The 22,987-nt window shown below is 45.6% G+C and overlaps 3 protein-coding genes across 3 annotated transcripts; all 3 read left to right on the top strand.

Annotated features, from left to right (window-relative positions):
- Window positions 1-2,324: 2,324 nt before the first annotated feature.
- fads6 (fatty acid desaturase 6) lies at window positions 2,325-10,130 on the top strand. The gene is made up of 6 exons (XM_080021733.1): window positions 2,325-2,754; window positions 4,810-4,976; window positions 5,591-5,771; window positions 5,874-6,061; window positions 8,903-9,082; window positions 9,199-10,130. Exons 1-6 carry the CDS (start codon window positions 2,451-2,453, stop codon window positions 9,346-9,348), a joined length of 1,170 nt encoding a protein of 389 aa, XP_079877859.1. The 5' UTR covers window positions 2,325-2,450; the 3' UTR covers window positions 9,349-10,130.
- Window positions 10,131-10,454: 324 nt separating this feature from the next.
- On the top strand, window positions 10,455-16,253 carry trim16 (tripartite motif containing 16; the record flags this gene model as incomplete). The annotated part of the gene is made up of 6 exons (XM_080021243.1): window positions 10,455-11,199; window positions 13,122-13,213; window positions 13,506-13,739; window positions 13,841-14,012; window positions 14,390-14,485; window positions 14,842-16,253. 6 exons carry the CDS (start codon window positions 10,455-10,457, stop codon window positions 15,459-15,461), a joined length of 1,959 nt encoding a protein of 652 aa, XP_079877369.1. The 3' UTR covers window positions 15,462-16,253.
- Window positions 16,254-16,932: 679 nt separating this feature from the next.
- On the top strand, window positions 16,933-22,628 carry tvp23b (trans-golgi network vesicle protein 23 homolog B). Its single transcript, XM_080021743.1, has 7 exons — window positions 16,933-16,974; window positions 19,796-19,872; window positions 19,969-20,113; window positions 20,876-20,965; window positions 21,564-21,689; window positions 21,784-21,912; window positions 22,007-22,628. The coding sequence occupies exons 1-7, from the start codon at window positions 16,963-16,965 to the stop codon at window positions 22,031-22,033; spliced, it is 606 nt and encodes a 201-aa protein (XP_079877869.1). The 5' UTR covers window positions 16,933-16,962; the 3' UTR covers window positions 22,034-22,628.
- The last annotated feature ends 359 nt before the right edge of the window (window positions 22,629-22,987 follow it).

Genomic DNA, 22,987 nt, shown 5'->3' with positions numbered 1-22,987 from the left:
AAGATGAAGGAGAGAGCGAGAGAGAGAAACAATACTCATAAGGAGAGAGAGCGAGAGAGAGCGAGAGAGAGAGAGAGAGAGAGAGAGAGAGAATACTCATAAGGAGAGAGAGCGAGAGAGAGAGAGAGAGAGAGAGAGAGAATACTCATAAGGAGAGAGAGCGAAAGAGAGAGAGAGAGAGAGACTTTGACTTTTAAGATTCCTTTATTTGCAGTAAGTCCTGTCACAGCAGCGGCAACTTCATCACGAAGGAAGCAAAAAAACACAACACAAACCAGAGACAAATCAGTCAACCGGGGAAATAGTCAGCAAGAGCACAGACATCTCTCTTCAGAGATAACTAGGGAGGCAGGGATCTGTTGGTTTCTTCACCGGGTTTGAGGCAACTGTTGACTATAAGGACAGCTCCCTTTGTAGCCCAGACTTCCTCCTTTGCACAGTTTACCTCCTTAGAGAGAGAGAGAGAGAGAGACAGAGAGAGAGAGAGAGAATACTCATACGAAGAGAGAGAGAGAGAGAGAGAGAGACAGAGACAGAGAGAGAATACTCATAAGAAAAGAAAAAAGAGCGAGAGAGAGAACACTCATAGAGACAATACTCATAAGAAGAGAGAGAGAGAGAGGGAATATTCACAAGAAGAGAGAGAGAGACAATACTCATAAGAAGAGAGAGAGAGAGAGAGCGCGCGAGAGAGACAATACTCAAGAAGAGAGAGAATACTCATAAGAAAAGAGAGAGAGACAATAGTGATAAGAAGAGAGCGAGAGAGAGAGAGAGAATACTCATAAGAAAAGAGAAAGAGAGAGAGAGAGAGGGAACACTCATAGAGACAATACTCATAAGAAGAGAGAGAGAGAGAGAGAGCGAGAGGGGCAATACTCAAGAAGAGAGAGAGAGAGAGAGAATACTCATAAGAAAAGAGAAAGAGCGAGAGAGAGAACACTCATAGAGACAATACTCATAAGAAGAGAGAGAGAGAGAGAGGGAATATTCACAAGAAGAGAGAGAGAGACAATACTCATAAGAAGAGAGAGAGAGAGAGAGCGAGAGAGACAATACTCAAAAAGAGAGAGAGAGAGAATACTCATAAGAAGAGAGAGAGAGAGAGAGCGAGCGAGAGAGACAATACTCAAAAAGAGAGAGAATACTCATAAGAAAAGAGAGAGAGACAATAGTGATAAGAAGAGAGCGAGAGAGAGAGAGAGAATACTCATAAGAAAAGAGAAAGAGAGAGAGAGAGAGGGAACACTCAGAGACAATACTCGTAAGAAGAGAGAGAGAGAGAGGGAATACTCATAAGAAAGGAGAGAGAGACAATACTCATAAGAAGAGAGAGAGAGAGAGGGAATATTCACAAGAAGAGAGAGAGAGACAATACTCAAAAAGAGAGAGAATACTCATAAGAAGAGAGAGAGAGAGAGAGCGAGCGAGAGAGACAATACTCAAAAAGAGAGAGAATACTCATAAGAAAAGAGAGAGAGACAATAGTGATAAGAAGAGAGCGAGAGAGAGAGAGAATACTCATAAGAAAAGAGAAAGAGAGAGAGAGAGAGGGAACACTCATAGAGTCAATACTCATAAGAAGAAAGAGAGAGAGAGAGAGAGAGCGAGAGGGGCAATACTCAAGAAGAGAGAGAGAGAGAGAGAATACTCATAAGAAAAGAGAAAGAGCGAGAGAGAGAACACTCATAGAGACAATACTCATAAGAAAAGAGAGAGAGAGAGGGAATATTCACAAGAAGAGAGAGAGAGACAATACTCATAAGAAGAGAGAGAGAGAGAGAGAGCGAGAGAGACAATACTCAAAAAGAGAGAGAGAGAGAATACTCATAAGAAGAGAGAGAGAGAGAGCGAGCGAGAGAGACAATACTCAAAAAGAGAGAGAATACTCATAAGAAAAGAGAGAGAGACAATAGTGATAAGAAGAGAGCGAGAGAGAGAGAGAATACTCATAAGAAAAGAGAAAGAGAGAGAGAGAGAGGGAACACTCATAGAGACAATACTCATAAGAAAAGAGAGAGAGACAATACTCATAAGAGAAAAGAGAGAGAGAGAGAGAGCGAGAGGGACAATACTCAAGAAGAGAGAGAGAGAGAGAGAGGGAGAGAGCGAGAGGGACAATACTCAAGAAGAGAGAGAGAGAGAGGGAATACTCATAAGAAAAGAGAGAGAGACAATACTTATAAGAAGAAAGAGAGAGAGAGAGAATATTCATAAGAAAAGAGAGAGGGAGAGGGAGGAGGAGGAGGAGGAGGAGTGGGGAGGGAAGGGGGCTGGACTTGGATGTGAGCGGACTTCGCGAGCCCAACAGGACCTTCACAATGTCACAGCGGACCTGCCGGACTCCCGCGCCGGACGCGTGTGTCTCTCCCCGCGCGGCGACGCTCGCTCTGCCGGGACGCCAGCGCCTCTCGCTCCGACTCCAGGGCGGTGTCCGTGCCAACCCCCTGATGCAGAACGTGCCGGAGGAACGGAGGGACGGGGGCCCGGCGGGGACCGGAGGCGGGGGGCGCGACAAGCCGTGGGAAGGCCGCGGGAAGACCCTGCCCCCCGCCGACGGGCGCGCGGGGGACGGGGGCGCGAGGAACGGAGAGGCGGGCGGCACGGGGCCGGAGGCGGGGAAGACGGAGCAGGAGTCCCCGATGATGGAGCTGACCCGCCTGGTGCAGAGGACGGTGAGGGAGAGCAGCTGGTGGGAGAGGAGAGGGGTGGACTGCAGCATCCTGGCCGGAGCGTTCCTGTGCCTGCCGCCCGGTGAGACACCTCAGTAGTAAACGCCGTCAGGGTGATTTCCACCATAAGGGTGCCGTCGTAGCCCTGGTAACTCTTTAAAAAAAAAAAAAGAAAAGTAAAGAAACTTAATTTTTATATCATTTTTCGACATTTAATCCAAGAAAACATGATTTTAATTATTAAAACTCTAAATAGTAACAGGGTTGAGTTTGCAGCCTAGAATGACCAAATATACTATACAATAAGGACATTCTCATGATTTACCAAAAATGTATTTTCACAAAATAGATCAATAAGTTTAGTAAAATGGAATTTGGGTAACAGGGTTGTGCTTTGAGAGAGAATGTCGCAATATGAGTGAAAATACAGATAAAACAATGTGAGAACTTGCTTTTCTTCTTCCCACGGCCTTCGCATTAGAGTTAATCAGTTCACAACTTCTTGTGAACTGATTAATTCGCTTCTTGTTTCTTGTTCTTCTCAGTTGCAACTTCTTGCTGAACATTGTAAATCGTGGAATATTCCAAATATTTCGTGGAGGTGACTGTGTTCAGGTAACAGCGTTGAGGGATCATTATGGGACGCAACTAAGATTTAAAATGGTCATAATCTATAATGAATTACTCACAAAAATATGTTTCAAGCACGGGATATGATATGTTATATGTTATATGTTATAGTGGGTTGGGACAGGCGAGATTGCTGTTTCCGATAGTTGTTGATTATTTTTGCATGCATGTAGGTTGTTGTCTAGGACACTTTACTTAAGCGTAAAAACTCTTTTACCTTTAGTTTACATATATATTTGTACATTTATTATCAGTGGGACACAAATGGCACCCCAATTGTGGAATCACCCGTAAAGTTTTGGGATAACACAAATTTTATTGGCCTATACTGACAGAAAATGAGATAACACCACACATAGGGAAACAGCAAAAAATGACGTTTTGACCTCCAAGCACATTTCCCCTCACATTCATTCCAGTGTCCAGTCTCCAACCAGCCGTTCCACGATTCGGAAAAGTGAATGAGCCTCTTCTTCAGAGTCAGCCTCCTGGAAAATCCGTAATCCAGCGATATTGTCTTGACCGGTGTGCAGGAGCACGGTGCCCGGTGCGAGCCTCTTATCTGGGTCATTGCTTGTCAACAGCCGACCCCAATTAAAGCCAGTGCCAGTGTAACTGGTGTCACTGGAGCGGACCTGACAGCTTCACGGCGGCACAGTGTGTAATGTGAAGCTGGTCCAGGGCAGATGGCTCACTTGTAATCTACACTTGTAGCCAGAGCTGTCTGGGCAACGACAGGAATGTAACAACATCAAATTCTAGAATGACTTAGATTAGATATAAATAAGGGTTAGATCCAGACATGCATGCTGGAAAACACTCGTAATGACCACCTTTAAAATGCTACATAACAAGTAGTCATGGTGCGTTTGTTGAATATTCACTTGATATGACTTCAAGGGTATTGTTGCTAAATGTATTTAAAATCGAAATGAATGTTGCTTTTTACTATGAAATATTCCATTTAAAAAGCGGAATATGCCATCAGGAAGAAGGCCCACGTCTCATGTACGTCATTCTTCTAAATTACATTAATTGCGAATACTAAATAAAGCTGTAGGCAAAAATGCTGTAATGAAAAGAAAATGACATTACATTTTGAAATAAAGCGATCATTTAATTAAACATATCTAAGGTGGAATTGCAATTGAAAAAAAAGTAATAAAGTGGTTCTCTTCATCAACCTTATCCTCATCATTTCAGGGCAGTGGTATGATGGTGCTGAAAATGTTCATTATGCCTTGGTGGGAGCCCCCCCCCCCCCGCACCCCCCAAAGGAATACAACGTTTCACTCCTTCACCTGATCTTCTTCGGGATGAAACTTACACCACCGGTGGAACAGGGTGGAGCCACAAAGGCCAAAAAAACAACAACAATATCAGACTCCCAGCTGTCTGTGTTTGTGTACTTTGCATCATAAAAGCTTATCGCCGTTATCATGTGTGTGACGGTCGAAAGGGCTTTTCCTGATTCTGCTCCTCAATCTTTCCTTGTGGGGATTTCCAGCCTTCCTGCTGCTGGGTTCTTCCCAGTCGCTGTGGTTCGCTGCCGGGATACTGTTGATGGGCGTGGCCCACGGCGTCATCTCCATCAAGGGAACGCACCTCGCCAGCCACGGGGCCCTGAGCGAGTCCCCGGCCTGGGCTGAGTTCTGGGCCGTCTTCTTCATCGAGGTGAGACCGAGGAACCCGGTCATCCCCCATGATCCCATTGCACATTTTGGAGTTAACTTGGTTGTCTTTTTTTGCAGGTGTTAACCCTCACGCACAGCACGAGCATAGTCGGAATTGAAAAGTAATTTAAAACATTTTGAAATAATGATAATAATAAAAACAGTGTTTTTAAGTCGACTCAATTTAAAACAGTCAGTTCAAACAGCACAGTTGAATCTTAACTGATTGTTTGAAATTGATGGGTTATTTTGAACTCTTTAAACTGAAACAGATTTTTTTTATAAAATATATATATATATATAGTGTTCAATTATTATTACATTGAGTCAACCTATAAATAGTACTTCTGTGCTGGATCGGAAGAACTGATAGTATAATCGACTGCTTGAACCCTTTTACAGATCTGGACGATCTATGACTGAAAGAGTTAATAGGGGGAATAAAACCTAAACCGAATGTCAGCGTTTCTCCGAGAGAGGGTTGTTTACCAAAAGCAAACATTGAAGAAAAGCACAACATGTGTGTTTGTCCCTGACTTCTGACCGGATATCGATTTCTCCTGCCGACTCTTCTCCGTGTGTGACCCCGTCTGTGTTTCGGTGCGTCCCGCCCAGATATGTGGCTCCTTCACGGCGAGGGCCGGCGTGCAGGGCCACATCAAGATGCACCACGCCCACACCAACATCATCGGGCTGGGTGACTCCAGCACCTGGAAGGTCCCTTTCCTGTCCCGCTGCGTCTACCTGTTCATCGCTCCGCTGGCCCTGCCCATCATCACTCCACTCGTTGCGCTAGGTGAGCGCTCTACGCCACGATTGTGCTCTTAACCAGATTTGAGACGACCAAATCAGACGGCGGTTGAGTCGTAGAAAGCATTTCATTCCTACCGATCTCCAGGTCACCTGAAGGGTCACGGTCTGCTCCATGCGATGAGGACCATCCTGATGGTCGCGTTGGGATTTTACTCCCAGTACTGGCTGCTGGTCCACGTCTCCGGGTTCCAGTCGCCTTACAGCGCCTTGCTCTGCATGCTGGTCTGCAGGGCCATGTTCTCCATGCCCTACATCCACGTCAACATCTTCCAGGTAGGCACAGATGCAAATGATGGTGAGATTACTGAGGCTCATGGTCAGAGCATGAGGCTTGGCAGCTCTGGTCACATTGTTTTCAAAAGCCTCCAAGACTTATAAAGTCAGGGGTATGAGGTTAAACAGAGCAACGCTCCATTTTGGGATTGGGGCGCCTCCGGTGTGGACCGCCGCGGTGGTCTTTTTGTAGAACAGCACCTTTCAATGCAGCATTGTGTCCCTCAAATAATTATCCAGCGAGTCCAGGCGTGGTAACAAAATGCTTCTGAAAGAAACAATTCATGCGTGGCTTTTCCCGGACTAGACCTTTCCCAGACCAGGACTCGCCGTCCATTGTGTATTGTTCTACTGTAACCCTTTGAAGGTGGATTAGAAAACCAGGGCTCCTTGATCAGAGGTCGAGGGGATAATTCAGGGAAACGCTTCTTCTGCCTTCCAGGGGTTGGCTCCTTATAATAAGCCTGTAATGTCACTTTGGATATTTGGCAATACTCTTTCCCTGAACCGTATTCTTACCTTTGAACGTGAACTGTTTATTTCTCAGTGCTGGCCTCTGGGAATGAATTCATTTTTTCCATTTAGGTTTCATGAGGGCCGAATGGTCTCTTTAGTTTGGATTTGCACTAAAATGATTTGTGGCCAGGTTTATATTGAGTAATTTCACCTTCTTGGGTAAAATGTTGGAATGGACGCAAGAAACAATGCAACCGTGGGAGGCCGCAAAGGATTGGGTAGTGCACAAAGGAATAAAAGGATTGGGGATTTGATTCAAATGAATGATTGGGTGAATTAATAGCACGAGTTAAATATTTAGAAAAGAACTCAATAAACTCTGATGTACAACCTGTTTGAGTTTTCAAACGATTTTATCGTTTCAATTGTAAAGAATTCGAAGCTGATGTAACCGCCATCATACATATCCGCTCTGAAAATGTCATCTTTTTGCAATGACATTTTTACTAAAGATAATAAATTCTTGAAAGGAGGGTCTGAAAGGGTCACAACAAACACTATTTAACAGGGCTCTCGAGCCAAAATGTTTGATCGAATCCAATTTGCAGAAATGGGCAAGTGGTGGTGCGACAATGACATGAACTATTCCCTTCTTCGTGTTAATTGAACCAAAGGCAACGACAACAGATGGGCTTCCTGTTCAAAAACAAACCTGGATGTGCGTGCAGCCCAGGGACAGAAAGCACATTTGGGAAGTGTCATCTTGAATGTGATTCCCTTACAGCCCTGCAGAGGCGCTGTAAGGGACCTCTTTGCACAAACCCCAACTTCTCTGCGCTACGCCTCCTTTTCCCAGTTCCTGTTTTCACGTTTCAATTTCAAGCTTTGTTAGATTGTTGGTTCCAGGAAAGACGCCATGTGCACCGATCAGCCACAACATTAAAACCCACTGACAGGTGAAGTGAATAACGCTGATCGTCTCGTTCCGATGGCACCTGTCAAGCGGTGGGATATATGAGGCAGCAAGTGAACAGTCAGTTCTGGAAAGTTGATGTGCTGGAAGCAGGAAAAATGGGGTTAGGGTCCGATCCTATCGAGCATCTGTAGGATGTGCTGGAACAACAAGCCTGATCCATGGGGGCCCCACCTCACAACTTCCCAGGACTTAAAGGATCTGCTGCTGATGTCTTGGTGCCAGATACCACAGGGCACCTTCAGAGGTCTTGTGGAGTCCATGCCTCCACGAGTCAGAGCTGTTTTGGCGGCACGAAGGGCAGATACACAATATTAGTGGTTATTAGTGGTGGTTGTATGTTTCTTCAACATCTGTCGAGAACATATCTATGCAACTTGCAAGCTTGTTTCCTCCATTTCTGCCCTGTGTGTTCCATGAGGATACCAACACATTATACAGACGAGATCTGAGAAGCGCTGCGATGCACAATCACAGGCAAAATGTTTCCTTCCTTTCTCGATTGCCTGTGGTGTATCCTGCCTCGTTTTGGGGATGAATTGACCGAGCTGATTTCTATTGAAAGACCAGTGTGTGTGTGTGAAAACCCAAAATGATTCAGTGATTTATAGGTTAATGCATGTCATAAAACATGATATTAGAGGAGAACACGTAATATAAATCTAATGAATGCTTCCTTCCTTTGGCTCATCTGGATATTGACTCTACTTCCATGTGCTTATCACATGTCTTATTGTAGGAGCACAAGCGGCCTTCTCTTAGCTGAACCTTATACTCAGTAGCACAATGTCCTTTTTCCGTGTTCCTTGTGTGTTGAGACTGATTATTATCCTGTGAAGGTCGTAGGGTGCTACTGTCTGCCCCGAGGGTTGATGTGTGTATGACTTTTACATGCTGTAAACAAGACATACCTGTCCATGTCACACACATCCCCAAGTGAGGAGCCCCTACTATATAACCAACTCTTTTTCCTTTAATGTTTAGACTTCCCACAGGCTGCCTTGTTGTGTGCTGTGTATCTCTCTTGAGATGTCTCTCTAAATAACTCTTTGTATTATTGTATTTGGAGACCCGCGTTTATTTTCAGAGTTCAGACGTGAGTTTAGCACCTCACACTAAGTAAGTTTGAATTTCCACAACAAACATTCCGGATAAAACTGAATTAAGCCCAATCCGACCTCCATTGTGTGAACTCCATATGGGGGGGGGGAGACCCGGTCGAAATCACACATGGACAAACGTGATCTACGTTTCACCTGAGAACAGGTTTGGCTTGTCCTCTCCTCCTTCTCTGACCTCAGTCTGCCTGTGTAGGTTACTTACTTCTATGATCATTGCCCACATCTACGTGCGGGACCGCCGGTGTCATGGAGTAAAATGCGCCTCTGACGAAATCTGCGTCTGTTCTCCAGCACATCGGCCTTCCCATGTTCTCCCCGACCCGCCGTCCCAAGAGGATCTACCAGATGACCCACGGGGTCCTGAACCTGCCGCGCAACCCCTTGCTGGACTGGCTGTTCGGCCATTCACTAATCAACTGTCACGTGGAGCACCATCTCTTCCCCTTCCTGTCGGATAACATGTGTCTAAAGGTATGTAGGGCGTCTTTTTTTTTTTTTTTCTCTCTCTCTCTCTCCCCCTAAATGAGACCAGCGCAGTTCATTATTTCCATGCTCACGATGCCCTTTTCCGCTCTGCATCTCACCAGGTGAAACCCATCGTGTCCAAGTACCTACAGGAAAAGGAGCTTCCCTACAAAGAGGATGGCTACCTCTCCCGTCTGAGCCTCTTCTTTCACAAGTACCAGGAGCTGATGGTGTTCGCCCCGTCCATCACAGAGCTGGTGGGAATGCAGTGATGGGTGGGGGCGGAGATCGAAGGGGAGCACGATTCATTCAAAGTCATGCTGCTATACACAACAAACCCCGCTAATGCGGACTTAAAAGCACAATGAACAGCGCACTTATTTGGTTGAATTAAGCGGTGATGTGGCTCGAACTGATTCACTTAGATCAAATATAGCAATAAGCCCTATGACTTTTTTTTTTTATTATTTTTTTTATAATCGAGAACCAAGATGTCGAATATATATCGACTACAATGATGTTTTTGATGCTGATTCACTGTCTGATGACTTATAAATCGGAGGGTTTGCTCTCTCGGGGTTGATGATCTCGAGTGTTCGAGAATCAAATCGCTATGAGGAGTTTGATACTGTCTGTGGAATCAACATATTGACGCTACGATACCACAGATGGTGGTGGTGTTGTTTTGTTCTTTTCTGTCCTAATATTCACTTTATCCACACACTTCCCACAGACAGACACGCTAGCACAATATGGCCGCTAGGTGGCAACATTATATCTACTTGGGATGATTGAATAGTTATTCAACTTTATGAGTGGAATGTCGTTTGCACTATGATATACATTTAAAAAATGTTTGTATCAATTCTTTGTTTTGCTTAATGGGATTTTTACTCCCTAAGATAATACCCACAAAGATCAAATTAAAATTGCACCGATTGCCTTAATTCCATCATTGTGATTCCGTCATAAAAATGAGATAACAGGTCACAATGGCTAGGCAATCCCCCTTGATCATTGATCAATGAATGATGACTGTCGATGAGCACCAATAAAGCCTGCCCTGGAATGTAACACGACACCTCCTCTGTGCTTCTGATTTGCAACATGAGCTCCGCCTTAAAGGTTTGCTGTATTTTCCCCTTCACACGGAAGTGGAGGGAAGTTATTGTGTGCGGGCTGTGTGCTTTCAGGGGGTGGTTCACCTTAATGTTACTGCAAGTACGGTGGGAAGTTCACATGGTTAAGGTGTGGTCTGGGAGGCTCTTCACTGGGATCCGGCCTGCAGGAGAAGTGGTTCAGCCAGTTATAGTGCAAGTCGTACAGAGGGAGGGACAGACAGAGAGAAGAGGGAGGAAGAGAGAGAACAAGCAGAGCCATGGCAGACACAGCACTCAAAGTGTCGGACCCGGACTCCAAACCGCAGCAGCCCCGGTGCTCTGGCTGCTCGGGGGCCCTGAACGCCGATGAACCTGCCCCCTGCGGCCATCCTATCTGTGGCTCCTGCTTGGCGGAGAAGGGGAAAGGATGTCCTCAGTGTCCGAAGAGCCCCGAAAAGCCAGAACCGGCAGCCTGCAACCCTCAACAAAATGGGACGGCGGCTGAGCCTCCCGCGATCAGAAGCAACGGGGAAGAGAACCACGACTCCAAGGCGACGGAGGAGGTCAAGATCCAGGAAGATCTGAAGCAGTCAGAGGACCCTGACTCCAAAAAGCCCGGCGAGGAGGAGGCATCACCGACCGGCGATGAGGTGGAGGGCACAGAGGGGCCAAAGGAGGAGGTCAAGAAGGAAGAGGTGAAAGAAGAGCCCCTGGGGCCGGACGACGTGGTGTGCGACTCCTGCATCGAGAACCCCCGCCGGGCCCTCAAGTCCTGCCTCACCTGCCTGGTGTCCTACTGCGAGGCCCACCTCAGGCCCCACCTGGAGAACCCCAAGTTCCAGAACCACCGGCTGGTGGAGCCCCTGAGGGACATCGAGAGGAGGACCTGCGAGGCCCACAAGTGGCCGCTGGAGCTGTTCTGCTGCGCCGACGCCTGCTGTGTGTGCCAGGACTGTGTCGCCGAGGACCACAGGGGCCACAACACCGTCTCCGTGGTGGAGGCCCGCAGGAGAATAGAGGCAGGTTTTCTTTTAGTAACTTCATCACTGTTGGTTCTTTTTTCGGGTTCCATAGATGGTCAACCCCAAATGAGTTTGTCAAGGCCGCACCGCTCTCGTATTACACCACACAGTATCTAGTGTGTGTGTGTGTGTGTGTGTGTGTGTGTGTGTATATGTGTGTGTTTGGGGGGGGGCATTTTTCGTTGTTTGATAAACAGGCGCACTTAGATTTACGTTGTGGTTGACCTCATGTGCATTGACCTCAGCAGCTCACGGTGAAACAAACATACAGTACATGGCTTAAACACACACGGAAAAAGATATTTAACATAGGGTTTGAAGGATTAAACACACAATTGCTATCCTCGTCTGACTGGTTGAGGGCATTACATGGAGAGGATGGAGTCCAACACTGCGTTTGAAAACCACCAATAGGTTGACTTTTTCAAACGTGCCAGAATGTAGACAGCGTCACTTTAAACTCAATTAAGAGGCTAAAAACAAACCAAAAAAAAACCACAACGAATTTGAAAGTTGATGGAGCTCATCTGGGGCACCCCTTTGGGAAGCCCTGCGCTCGGGTGCTTTATCGTCGGTCCGGCGAGCTCGGGCTTCAGCGAACGTGTCGTTTGTCCTCCTCGGTGACAGCAACCGACCTTCGGGCTCCAGCATTCCTGAGTAGATTAAAAATTTTCTACGTTTGTTTATAGTCTGCAGCTGTCCCCCCCCCCCAGCGAGCTAAATCCACCTCTCAGGCCTCAGACCGTTTAACGTCGCGTACCAAAATATGATCGCGTTCTTTGATAGCGCCTGTGGCGACGCGATTAACTGAGATTTCGCATCTCCTGTAGCGTCAGTGTCCCGACATAAGTGTGGGATCCCATTGTCTGTCGCGTATAGAAAGTCTGAGGTGAGCACAGTTGCACGAGAATCACGTCTCATCCGCCGGAAAGTCAGAGCGGCGTTCATAGCAACGCGGCGGAGGGCAGAGCGTGCATATCTTTCTGTTTGCGTACGAAGCTTGCCACCCAATGTGCTCGCTGGCGAATCCTACTTTAAGGGAGGTCATTACATAAGACGTTGTGACTGCTCGGGCGCAGGCTGACACTGACGGACGCAGCAGTGCACTCCGTAGGAATGTGTTGGGCTTTGGAACGTTCAATCAATCGATCAATCAATCACAGTGCCATCTGCAGCTTGGGCAATAATGGCTTCATGTCAAACAGTCAAGTTCCCTTCTAGTGGCCCCTAAAACAAAACCCGCACGAGAGATGATTTCAGTGTCTTCATGGCCATAAATAGATTGTGACGAAGAGATATTTGCCTCTTATTTGACGACACAATTTTGGGTAAATTATGCGAACGCACACACACACACACACACACACACACAGACACTCAGCTGCAGCTGTAACATTGCAAGCAGAAACTGGTAGAGCAGCTTGGTTTACTGCAGTGATCCATGCTTTTGGCATTTTTATGTTCATTTCTTTCCCCCCATTAACGAATGTGAGCGACAAAATAATCACAGTTAATCTCCAATGATGATTGAGTTCAATTTTGCCGTGTATGTATAGACAGATGAATATAATGTTAAAACGCTGTTCATAGCAGTGGAATCTCCTCCACCTCCCCCCGCACCCAGCCCCAGGGTACATATTGTATGGACAGGAATTCGGCATCGGCTCCAGCGATAACTCCAAGAGCCGCCCCAGCCTGCCTGAGGAATTCAGACTCCACTCTGAAACTCATCCTCTCCAGCCAATTTCCTCCCCGATACTCCAAACACATTGGAGTTTTTTTTTTTTTTGTGTGTGTGTGTTTTTTCGGGGCAGAAGCGACAGAAAAATCCTAATAAACGAGACGAGAGGTTTTACGCCCGGGCAAAGCGAAACATTTAATGAACCCCTGCCTGTTTCCCACCCCGTCCGCGTTGGCAGGGAGAGCTCCGGGAGAAGCAGAGCGAGATGGTGAAGACCGTGACGGCGGCCGAGAACGCCATCGACAAGCTCCAGGTCAACACGGTCACCATCCAGGTACGAAACACGACCACACTTCGCCCCAGGCGCTTCTTAACCAACATACGTGCGTGGGTGCGGGCGGTGGTTTATTTTTGGCCGTGAAGGTAGGAAGGAAGGAACCTGTCGGGGAGGGGCTGATGCCATCTCCCATTGACGGCACCTCTTTCGACGCCTGTCGCTTGCATAACAAAAGCCGCCGCACATTCCTCGCCGGCGTGTTCCCCCCGTTCCGGGCCGCTGACGCGGAGGTCCCGCGACATAGAATCAAAGTTGTTTTTTTTCCAAGAATCCGCCCTGTTTCCTCTAGAACTCCGTGACGGAGGTGCGGGAGGTGGTCGAGGCGCAGTTCGCCGTGCTGCTGGCGGCGGTGGAGCGGGCCAAGCGCGAGGTGACGGAGGTCCTGGAGGGCGAGGAGAAGCAGGCCCTGCGCCAGGCCGAGGGCATCCGGGTCCACCTGCAGCAGAGGTGCGCCGAGCTGAAGAAGACCCAGGCCCGGGTGGAGAAGCTCTCCAGAAGCAAGAACGACGTGGACTTCCTGCAGGTAACAGATGCATCCGGGCTCCTCGGTCGTTCTTCGGCTCGTGGGCGGTCATGGTGGTCGTGGCCATAACAAAAGTTGTTGTTGTTTTTTTTGCATGGCAGGAGTATTCAGTGTGGAAGAAAGAAACCCCTGATGTCTCCCTGCCCGGGGTCTACATCGGCCTGATGGATCGTTTGAATTCCTTCAGCCGCGTGATCGTCGACTCCACCCAGGAGCTGTGTGAGAAGCTCCTCTCGTCCTACATAGACAAGCTCAAAGAGACGTGCAAAAATGGTGAGTTCACGCTCGGACACCGGCTGAAACGCAACGTTGAGCCCGTGGCGGCGTTACGTTAACAATCGTAAACAATCTTCCTCCTGCGCTCTGGGTGTGTTCAGACTCGTCTGGAGGGTTGAGGAATCTCAGCCCTGTGTCATAGTTTCTGGGGCCACAGCTCCAGCGGCGGCTCACCTGTGCCTTAGGAATCCTCCCGAGCTGTCACCTGAGTGAAACCCAGCACCGCGGGCTGTGACTCACCCGGTTCACGCGTTACGCAGGGGCCGGCCGGCCGGGCGGAGCCGGGAGAACGCCACCCGCCTGTTGCCTTTTAATCTTGCGCCAGCTGGAGTAAAACGCGCCAAAAGTGAATGCATTCCTTTGCCTTTTCACAGACAAGATGGGAATAAAGACCACGGTCCAAACCATCATCGCAACGAAGCAGAACATGGCCCTGCCGGATCCGAAGACACGCGGAGACTTCCTAAAATGTGAGGTTTGCGTATGTTGTGTAACAAATCCATTAAGCTGAGCAGAGTCGGTTGCAGGATGGTCATCAGGATCAGGTCTTGATTCGCTCTGAAGGGCGTTATTTGGAGATAATGACTTGCTGGCTGCAGGCTAGTTTCTAAGTAAAATTTACATTAACACGCAATGTTCGTCCCTTGTAGTTTATACGCAGCGCCACAAGCCGTGGCCATTATTAACAAATCAGCGGTCGTTATTCAGAAATGACTGACCATCGGTCGCCACTATTGAGCGATCAGGACTCCGGTATTTCATGGAGCTGCGCAATAAGCAGTGAATATCCAACTGACCCCCCTCCCCCCCAAACCCTCCATCGCAGATGCCACCAACGTGACCTTAGACGGCGACACCGCCCACAAGTTCCTGCGCCTGATGGAGGAGAACCGCAAGGTGACCAACACCACGCCCTGGCAGCACCCGTACCCGGATCTGCCGGAGCGCTTCGAGAACTGGCGCCAGGTGTTGGCGAGCGAGAGCTTCTACCTGGGGCGGCGCTACTTCGAGGTGGACATCAGCGGGGAGGGCGTGCACGTCGGACTCACCTACAAGAGCATCGACCGCAAGGGCCAGGAGAGCAACTGCTGCATCACGGGCAACGACTTCTCCTGGTGCCTCCAGTGGAACGGCCGCGCCTTCTCGGCGTGGCACAGCGGCGTGGAGACCCCCCTGACCGTGGACAAGTTCACGCGGGTGGGGGTCTACGTGGACTACACCCGGGGCCTCCTGGCCTTCTACGGCGCGGGCGACACCATGACCCCGATTCACCAGTACGACGCCGAGTTCCTGGAGCCCCTGTACCCGGCGTTCTGGCTGCCCAAGAAGGAGAACGTGGTCGTCGTGGTGACGCCGGGCGAGCCGTTACCGCTGAAAAGCCCCTCCCCTCCCCCCACCTCGCCCACGCACTGCGACGTCGGGGCGCAAAATGAGACGAACAAATGACAAAGGTTGAATTGAAAAATTGTTTTCTCCTCCATATCAGTTCCGCTGATTTAAGTGACTGCGATGTAACTGTGAATGTGCTGTTCAACTTCTTGTATGCCGACAACTCAAAAAGATCTGCGGACATCGGGTATAGAATTTTAAGGATAAAATACGTAGGGGGGGATAAATGCCTTGCTTTTGTCGAAAAAGAAAATAAGAACATCTATCTCACTTTTCGAAAGACTTAACCAACAAACCTTCATAAAAAGAAAAATGTGTGTACGAAAGAATTCGGACTGAACTTCGATGTCTTCCAAGAATATTGTTACTTGTTCTGAGAAAGCTGTGAGAGTGTGTGTTTTATCTGGATCCACATATTTTTTCAGAGTGACTGGTTGCTTGAGGAGACAGATCCAATAAAAGAGAGGATTGAGTTGTTGCAGCAGTGGTAAGCCGTACATATTGACTCGGGAGAAATTCAAAAATAAGAAAATATTGAATTCAACAAGCAATAACAACAGCTTTCTGACAGAAAAAACAATATAACTATGATGGACAAAATGATAAATAAGAACTAACACGGAAATTTTTATTTTACAGATAAAGTTAATGAGGATCGCTGTATTCTTTTGCAGCCACGTTGTACTGATTACACGTCTACCCGAATAATTGCAATGGTACGGTATGAGTCTGAGACGTGACTTGGGAGCTGTGTCCCAAAGGGAGAAAAGAAAACTGTGTGGCAAAATCTTCCCTACAGCCGAAAATAAAGAAGAGTGGGAGCGAAGATGTTCTTCTCCAGTCACATTACACACAGAGTCGTTATTTGCGTGAGAGACTGGGTGCTATTTGGCAAAATGTTGAAATTGGATTACGGTGCGACATGTTCTGCGGGAAAACAGGACAGAGCAACTTTGTTTGGAGCCATTCCTCCCCTGTGGATATGGAGTTATATAAACTTTATATAACCAGATAGATAGATGGATAGACCAATAGATGGATTGATAGTTAGATAGTTAGATAGTTACATACTATTCATGAATACTATGCTATACTATACTATACTCTCAGGATCACCTGAGAAACATAAAGCCTAGGATGAACTAAACTTATGAACTCTAAAAAATGGTAAAATACAATTGAAATAAAACTATAACAATAAACTTTTAATACACAATAAACATTACAAATGGCTTACATACAGTACAATGGGCTGATGATAAACCATCAACAATAAGTATAAACCAAATTCTTAGGTTGGTACATAACCAACAAAATAACCAAAATACATCAACAATAAACAATGATAAAAAAAAAGATAGAGGGAACGAGAGATAGATCAATAGATAAATAGATATAAAAACAGAAAATAGGAAAAACACCAATATGCAATAAAATGCGACGACCTACTGTAGTACACTGGGTGGCCTGAGGGGGGCAGTAGGAGAAGGGGCGCAGCCGTTTCCTTCGTCTGCAGCAGTGACGTGTAACCAGGAAGTGGCCGCTGCTCTGCGTCGCCATGATCAGACTCGTGAGTGTTTTATCTGTCATTGTTTGGCTTTCTGCGTTGTATCGTGTGTCTTTATACTTTCATAAGCATCTATGGTTTCTTTACAAAGTGTGAAAAAACGACCTTAGACAATACGTGCGCACAGCTACGAGCGGTGTGTTGTCCTCAACCTACAGCAGACGTCTAGTTAGCATGCTAACGCTAGGTGATGGTTGGACGTTTGCATTTTTGTGACGTAAAAAATACGATTTAATATAAACTACTACTTCCATATGATCTAATTGTTTTGCATTTTTCATTAATTTAATTTAATTTAAATGTATGTATTATTTTTGCTGATTTGCACCGAAGCCCTACGTCTAGCTTCGTGTAAAGCAGTGTTTACTCAAATGGCTGAAAGTCGAATGTGATTGACGTCATAAGGTTAGTCAAGTAATAAAGCAAAAATCTTAGATCGTTGGAAAAATGACTGGATTGATTGACAAATCCCTACCAAGTACCGGGAAAACGAATTCGCATCCTATCCTCTGAAAGGTGATGTTTTCGTTTTGACTGTTTGTTTACTGCAGGGGTGGCCAACCAGTCAGAGACAAAGAGCCACTTTTTTTACTGTGTTACTGCAAAGAGCCACATCATACACATGGGCACACATGAACATCACCCCATCCCTTCCTCACACACACACACACACACACACACACAGACCTCTGCTCAGCCAGATTTATTGTAAATGTCACACACCAACATGATAATGACAGAAATTGACTCCTAGCCCCCGCGACCCGACTAAGGATAATCGGTTGAAGATGGATGGATGGATGGAGTACTTAGACCACAGGCCTGTTATTTTCAACAATTAACATTGTGTGCACTGTCTCACACACACAAACTCTCAGTTCAACCAAGTCCACAAACAAAAATATAACATTGTGTGCACTGTCTCACACACACAAACTCTCAGTTCAAAAAGTACTGTTGTTTATTTATTCATAGAGGGAGGAATTGGACTTCGGGTTTAATGATAAGGATGTATTTTTTTCATGTTGGGTCAATTTATTCAATAGTGTCCCTTAAACCCTAACCTTTAAGAATCAGTTTTGGCTCTTGCCTACCATACACGATCTGATGCTTTGGCCATCCACATATACCTGGGACTAGGTGTTCCGGAGTCCTGGCCACATTTTTGAAAAAAAAAAAGTAAGTACTGTAAGTACTGAAAGTACTGCGTTTCCGCGGTATACCTCTCAGTTCAACCAAGTCCACAAACAAAAATATAATAATTAACAATAGCGTTTTGCTCTTACTATGCATGTTGCTTAGTGGGACTTCTGGCATTCCTTGTCTTGAACAATGCTCTTCAAATCTGGCTTGAATTCCGTTGTTGCCACTCGAAGCAATTCTTTCACATGGGTGTCATTGACAATATCTTAAGCGCAGCCCGTTTGACATTGGGGCATTTTTCCATTGGCACACTTCTCCAGAACTCAATGGTCCCTTCCCTTAAAGCAGCTTTCAGTCGGTCCTCCTCCTGCAGCTCGCGAGTCGCGACACACACACACACACACACACACACACACACACACACACACACACACACACACACACACACACACACACACCCCTCCAGCCTTCACAGTTCTCCATCGGAGATGTTCGATACGCAACGCAATTCACCGGCCGATCCATCTTATATGTTGACTACTAACCATGTCAATAGTGTTGAAAATAAACTTCCAAATTTTTTTGAATCTTATTTGGTGTTTTATTAGTCCTAATGCCGCGTTAGACGCGTTCCAGGCGACTGGAACGCGTCTATACGTTGACTTTGTATGGAGGCGCGCCGCCCCGGCGCTTTTGGTGTAAACGCGGCATTAGGACTAATAAAACAGGCGTTAATGGGACATGACTCCTGCTGCTGTTCGCTTTGAGTAAATGAGGAAGTGATCCGCGGTGGAAAACGAGTGATATATCATAGCGATTTTATAATCACAATAGGGAATGAATGGCTGCGCTTTTTTTTTCTGAGTTTTTGACGCTTGTCATGTGAAAGAGCCGCATGAAACCAGCCAAAGAGCCGCATGAGGCTCGCGAGCCGCGGGTTGGCCAGGCCTGGTTTACTGATTGGCTGCTTGTAATCACTTGGATGTATCTGGACTTCTGAGTAGTAGACAAGATATGGTTGATTTCGAGAGTTCTACTCAGTTTAGAAGAAAAGGGGGAATATACTCATTCAGCTTTGTTTAAATATATATTTTTTTAACACACACTACTTAACTTTTAACACATCACATCACAAAGTGCTTCACAAACACACAAGTAATGCAAAAAAAGAAAAAAAAAAAACTGAAACAAGAGATAACATTTAATATTAATATATAAAGCTATATATATATATCTATAGATACTAGCAGTAAAAAAAAATGCTACAAAGTCTATAACAAGTAAATGAAATGGCAGAGAAGCACAAAAAGTAAACACAATAGAATATAAGTTGAAAACAAACAAACAGCCACATTTAAAAGTAGAGGACATAAAATTAAGTTAAAGCTTTATAAAAAAAAACCCAACCCTTCTTCTTTTTCTTTCAGCTGCTCCCGTTTGGGGTCGCTACAGCGGATCATCTGCCTCCAATACCTATAAAAAATATTTTTCTAGTGCTGCTTAAAACAATCAACATAATCGAAAGAATGTCCTTTTTTTTTTCCTTTCAGCATGTTGCTCTGGTTGCTTGTCACATGTACCCAGGGATAGCCTTTAAATAACACAAGACTTTGTATAAAGTTCACGGTTATCCTGCTGTGGAGTCTCCGCCCTAAAAGCCTCATCCTTATTGATCCCTCAGGACTCCAATGACGATGATGTGTCGCTGTTCGACGCCGAGGAGGATGCGGGAAAGAAGCCAAGGAAGGCAAACATCAAGTGAGCACAGGACTCAATAAAACACACTTAGAAAATACAGCATTTCTTTTTAGAAAAAAAAAAAAAGTCTAATCCTGCTTTTTCTGCGGTTTGCAGGCATCCGGTGGCATCTTTCTTCCACCTCTTCTTCCGAGTGAGCGCCGTGCTGGTCTACCTGCTCTGCGAGGTCTGGAGCAGCAGCTTCATCGCCTGCATGGTCGCGATCATCCTCCTGCTCTCCTGCGACTTTTGGACTGTCAAGGTATTACGATGGCGTCTTTGTTATCATCACATAGACATTGTGTGCAGTGTCTAAACAGAGTAATAAGGTGTGAATGTTTGGTGTATTTGAGAGTTGTAGTGTACACGTGGGCCGAAAAAAACCCCTTTAGATTGTAACTTTATTAAATGTGAAAGTAACGGTCCTCAATCCATTTGACTGTTGATCCATTTGTCCATATCCAGCTTGGATGCCATATTTTGACTGCTACTACTAGATGTCACGTTTTATTAGTAATGCTTCAATACTGTACCCCGTACTTACTGTAGACAAACTGCCACCTGCTCATATTGGGCAACTAGTCACTAGTTAGCATAGTGCTACTTAGATTTGGAACATTACAGGTCCAGAAAGTACAAATCCTGCCATGTTTTGCTTCAGCCCAAGCACAGATCAGTTGGTTACACCTCCAAGACATTTGACTGCATATATGTATGAACGTATGTGTATTTATGTGACAAATAAACCTCTTGGATCTTGAATCTCTGGGTTGAGGCTGATAGGGCGAAATCCATCCGGTTGACTCAGAACCCCTGGAAATGGAGTTTTACCCTCCGAACCTGGATTATTAACCTTGTGTAGATTGATAGTGTACCTATGTGGCTGTCGGCGGGCGTCGGCAGGGGGGTGGGAGGCAGTACATATTTCTTGTCACATTTAAATTTGTATCTCTTTCTTGACTGCACTGTTTGCGCCGCTGAATTTCCCTCCAGGGATTGATAAAGTCTTATCTTATCTGCACAGAACATCACTGGCAGATTGTTGGTGGGTCTTAGGTGGTGGAACCAGGTGGATGACAATGGGGAAAGTCACTGGGTGTTTGAGTCAAGAAAGGTACGATAAATACTTAATTTGTCACATCGATGATAAATTGGGCTGTCACAACCGTCACATAGTTGCTTCGATCGGAATTAGTTGATCGCGATCATTTTGTAAAATAGTCAGATTCCACAATCATGTGCTATCATGTAGCTGAATGTTATTCTCCCTTGTAAGTCGCTTTGGATAAAAGCGTCTGCCAAATGACTAAATGTAAATGTAAATGTATCATCCAAATTTAATTCGAATTTTAAGCCAATGTTAGAAATGTACAAAATAGGAGTTGGTTGAAGTAAGTTAACTGCTCACCCAATTTTTTATATTCCAATGTTCAATATCAATAGATCATCTGCAATACATGTAATGTATTATTACTCTATTATAGATTGAAACAATGATAGTGAAATAAAATAAACATGAAAGACAATTCATAATTATTAGTGGATAGTTAACTAAAATGTCATGATCATGACAATCCTAATTTAAAGTACATTTACAATACTGAACTTTTTTTTGTTTGTTTATTTTGGGCAGTTTCAATGATATTAACAGATGTCCAGCGTGTGAGAATATCCTGTTTTTTTTTTTTGTTTTTTTTTGTTCTCTCTCTCAGGGCACAGCGACGCAACTGGCTACCGACTCAGAATCGCGTGTCTTCTGGCTCGGACTGGTTGTGTGCCCCGTCCTCTGGGTTATCTTCTTCTTCAGCACCCTCTTCTCCTTAAAAATCAAGTGGCTGGTGAGTCCTTCATACATCGACAAGACTCTTGTCAGTAAAAGAAAACCCAAAACAAATCTGTCCAGTTCTCAGCCGCATCTTCTGCCACACACAGGCCGTGGTGATCATGGGCGTGGTGCTGCAAGGAGCCAACCTGTACGGATACGTGCGATGCAAAGTGGGGGGCAAGACCAGCTTAAAGAACATGGCTACTAATTATTTGGGGCGTCAGTTTCTTAAACAGGTGGTGTGACGTTTGTGTTTTGGAAAAAGTCCTCATTGAGCACTGTATAAGGTATCATGTATTAAACGTGATTTATTTTACTTTTTCTCCACAGGCGGTGTCTAAAGAAGAGGAATCGTAGAGTGCGCCCCTTGGATTTGACCATGTTTTTCGTTATTTCTAATGTTATCTGATAGACTTTGATAGCAGATTGGTTCATAGACAAAAAAACTGTTTGCAAGTTAAATGGAATGTGAACGGTTTTATGCTTTATATTAATTTTTATGGGATGGATGAGTGGAAGATGAATGAAAGAGTGCTATGAGAGTCCACGACAGAACAGCTCCCTTGGATCTGGATTGTGTCTCCTAATTAGGGTTAGAAATCTATGGATTTGAAGGGCCGTCACCTACCTTGCTAGGACACCCTGCAGCCCAGGGTACCTATCAAGATTTTATTACCATTTCAACTGAGGAACATCTTCCATGTATTTACCACGTTTCCCTCAACTACCTTTTTTTTTTTTTCCCAACCGTTTGCCTACATCATTACCTCTTTAACGTTGACACAATGACTTATGCAAATTCCGAAAGTTATCATACAAACTTATTTGTTTGTATAACACAGACGGCTGTAACATTGTAAAGTATTTGATTCATTTGTAAATATTTATTTAAAGAAACTTATCTGGGACATCTCTTTTTTTTTTTTTTTTGTGCAAATACATTTATATCCTTCACAAAGGTCTCCTGTTATTTTTGGATGTTTAATCAACACACGTCAGTATTGCTTTGTGATATTTAATAGAGGGGCACAGTGGGGAAGCAGCGTGTCAGTTTATGCTCTTGGTGCGGTACTCCAGTGACACCCAGTGGCAGGGCGAGGCACTGCACACTCAGGGCATTTGCCACTTCCGCTCACGCGCAGAAATGTGTAAAACCCTTAAAATATATATTTTATTGTCATACTGTTTTATTCACGCATCGGGTCGCGTACGGTGTCCAGTTTCACGAAATATCATCTGCCTAAGACGACAAATAACTTTCCGCGCGGGGATGTCGATTTTTTTTTTCCCCCCCGCCACAGCGAACATGGC

The sequence above is a fragment of the Zeus faber genome (genome assembly GCF_960531495.2).
Source record: "Zeus faber genome assembly, chromosome: 20".
Taxonomy (NCBI): Eukaryota; Metazoa; Chordata; class Actinopteri; order Zeiformes; family Zeidae; genus Zeus; species Zeus faber.
Note: the sequence above shows the minus strand (reverse complement) of the source record. Positions and strands in the feature narration are given on the sequence as shown.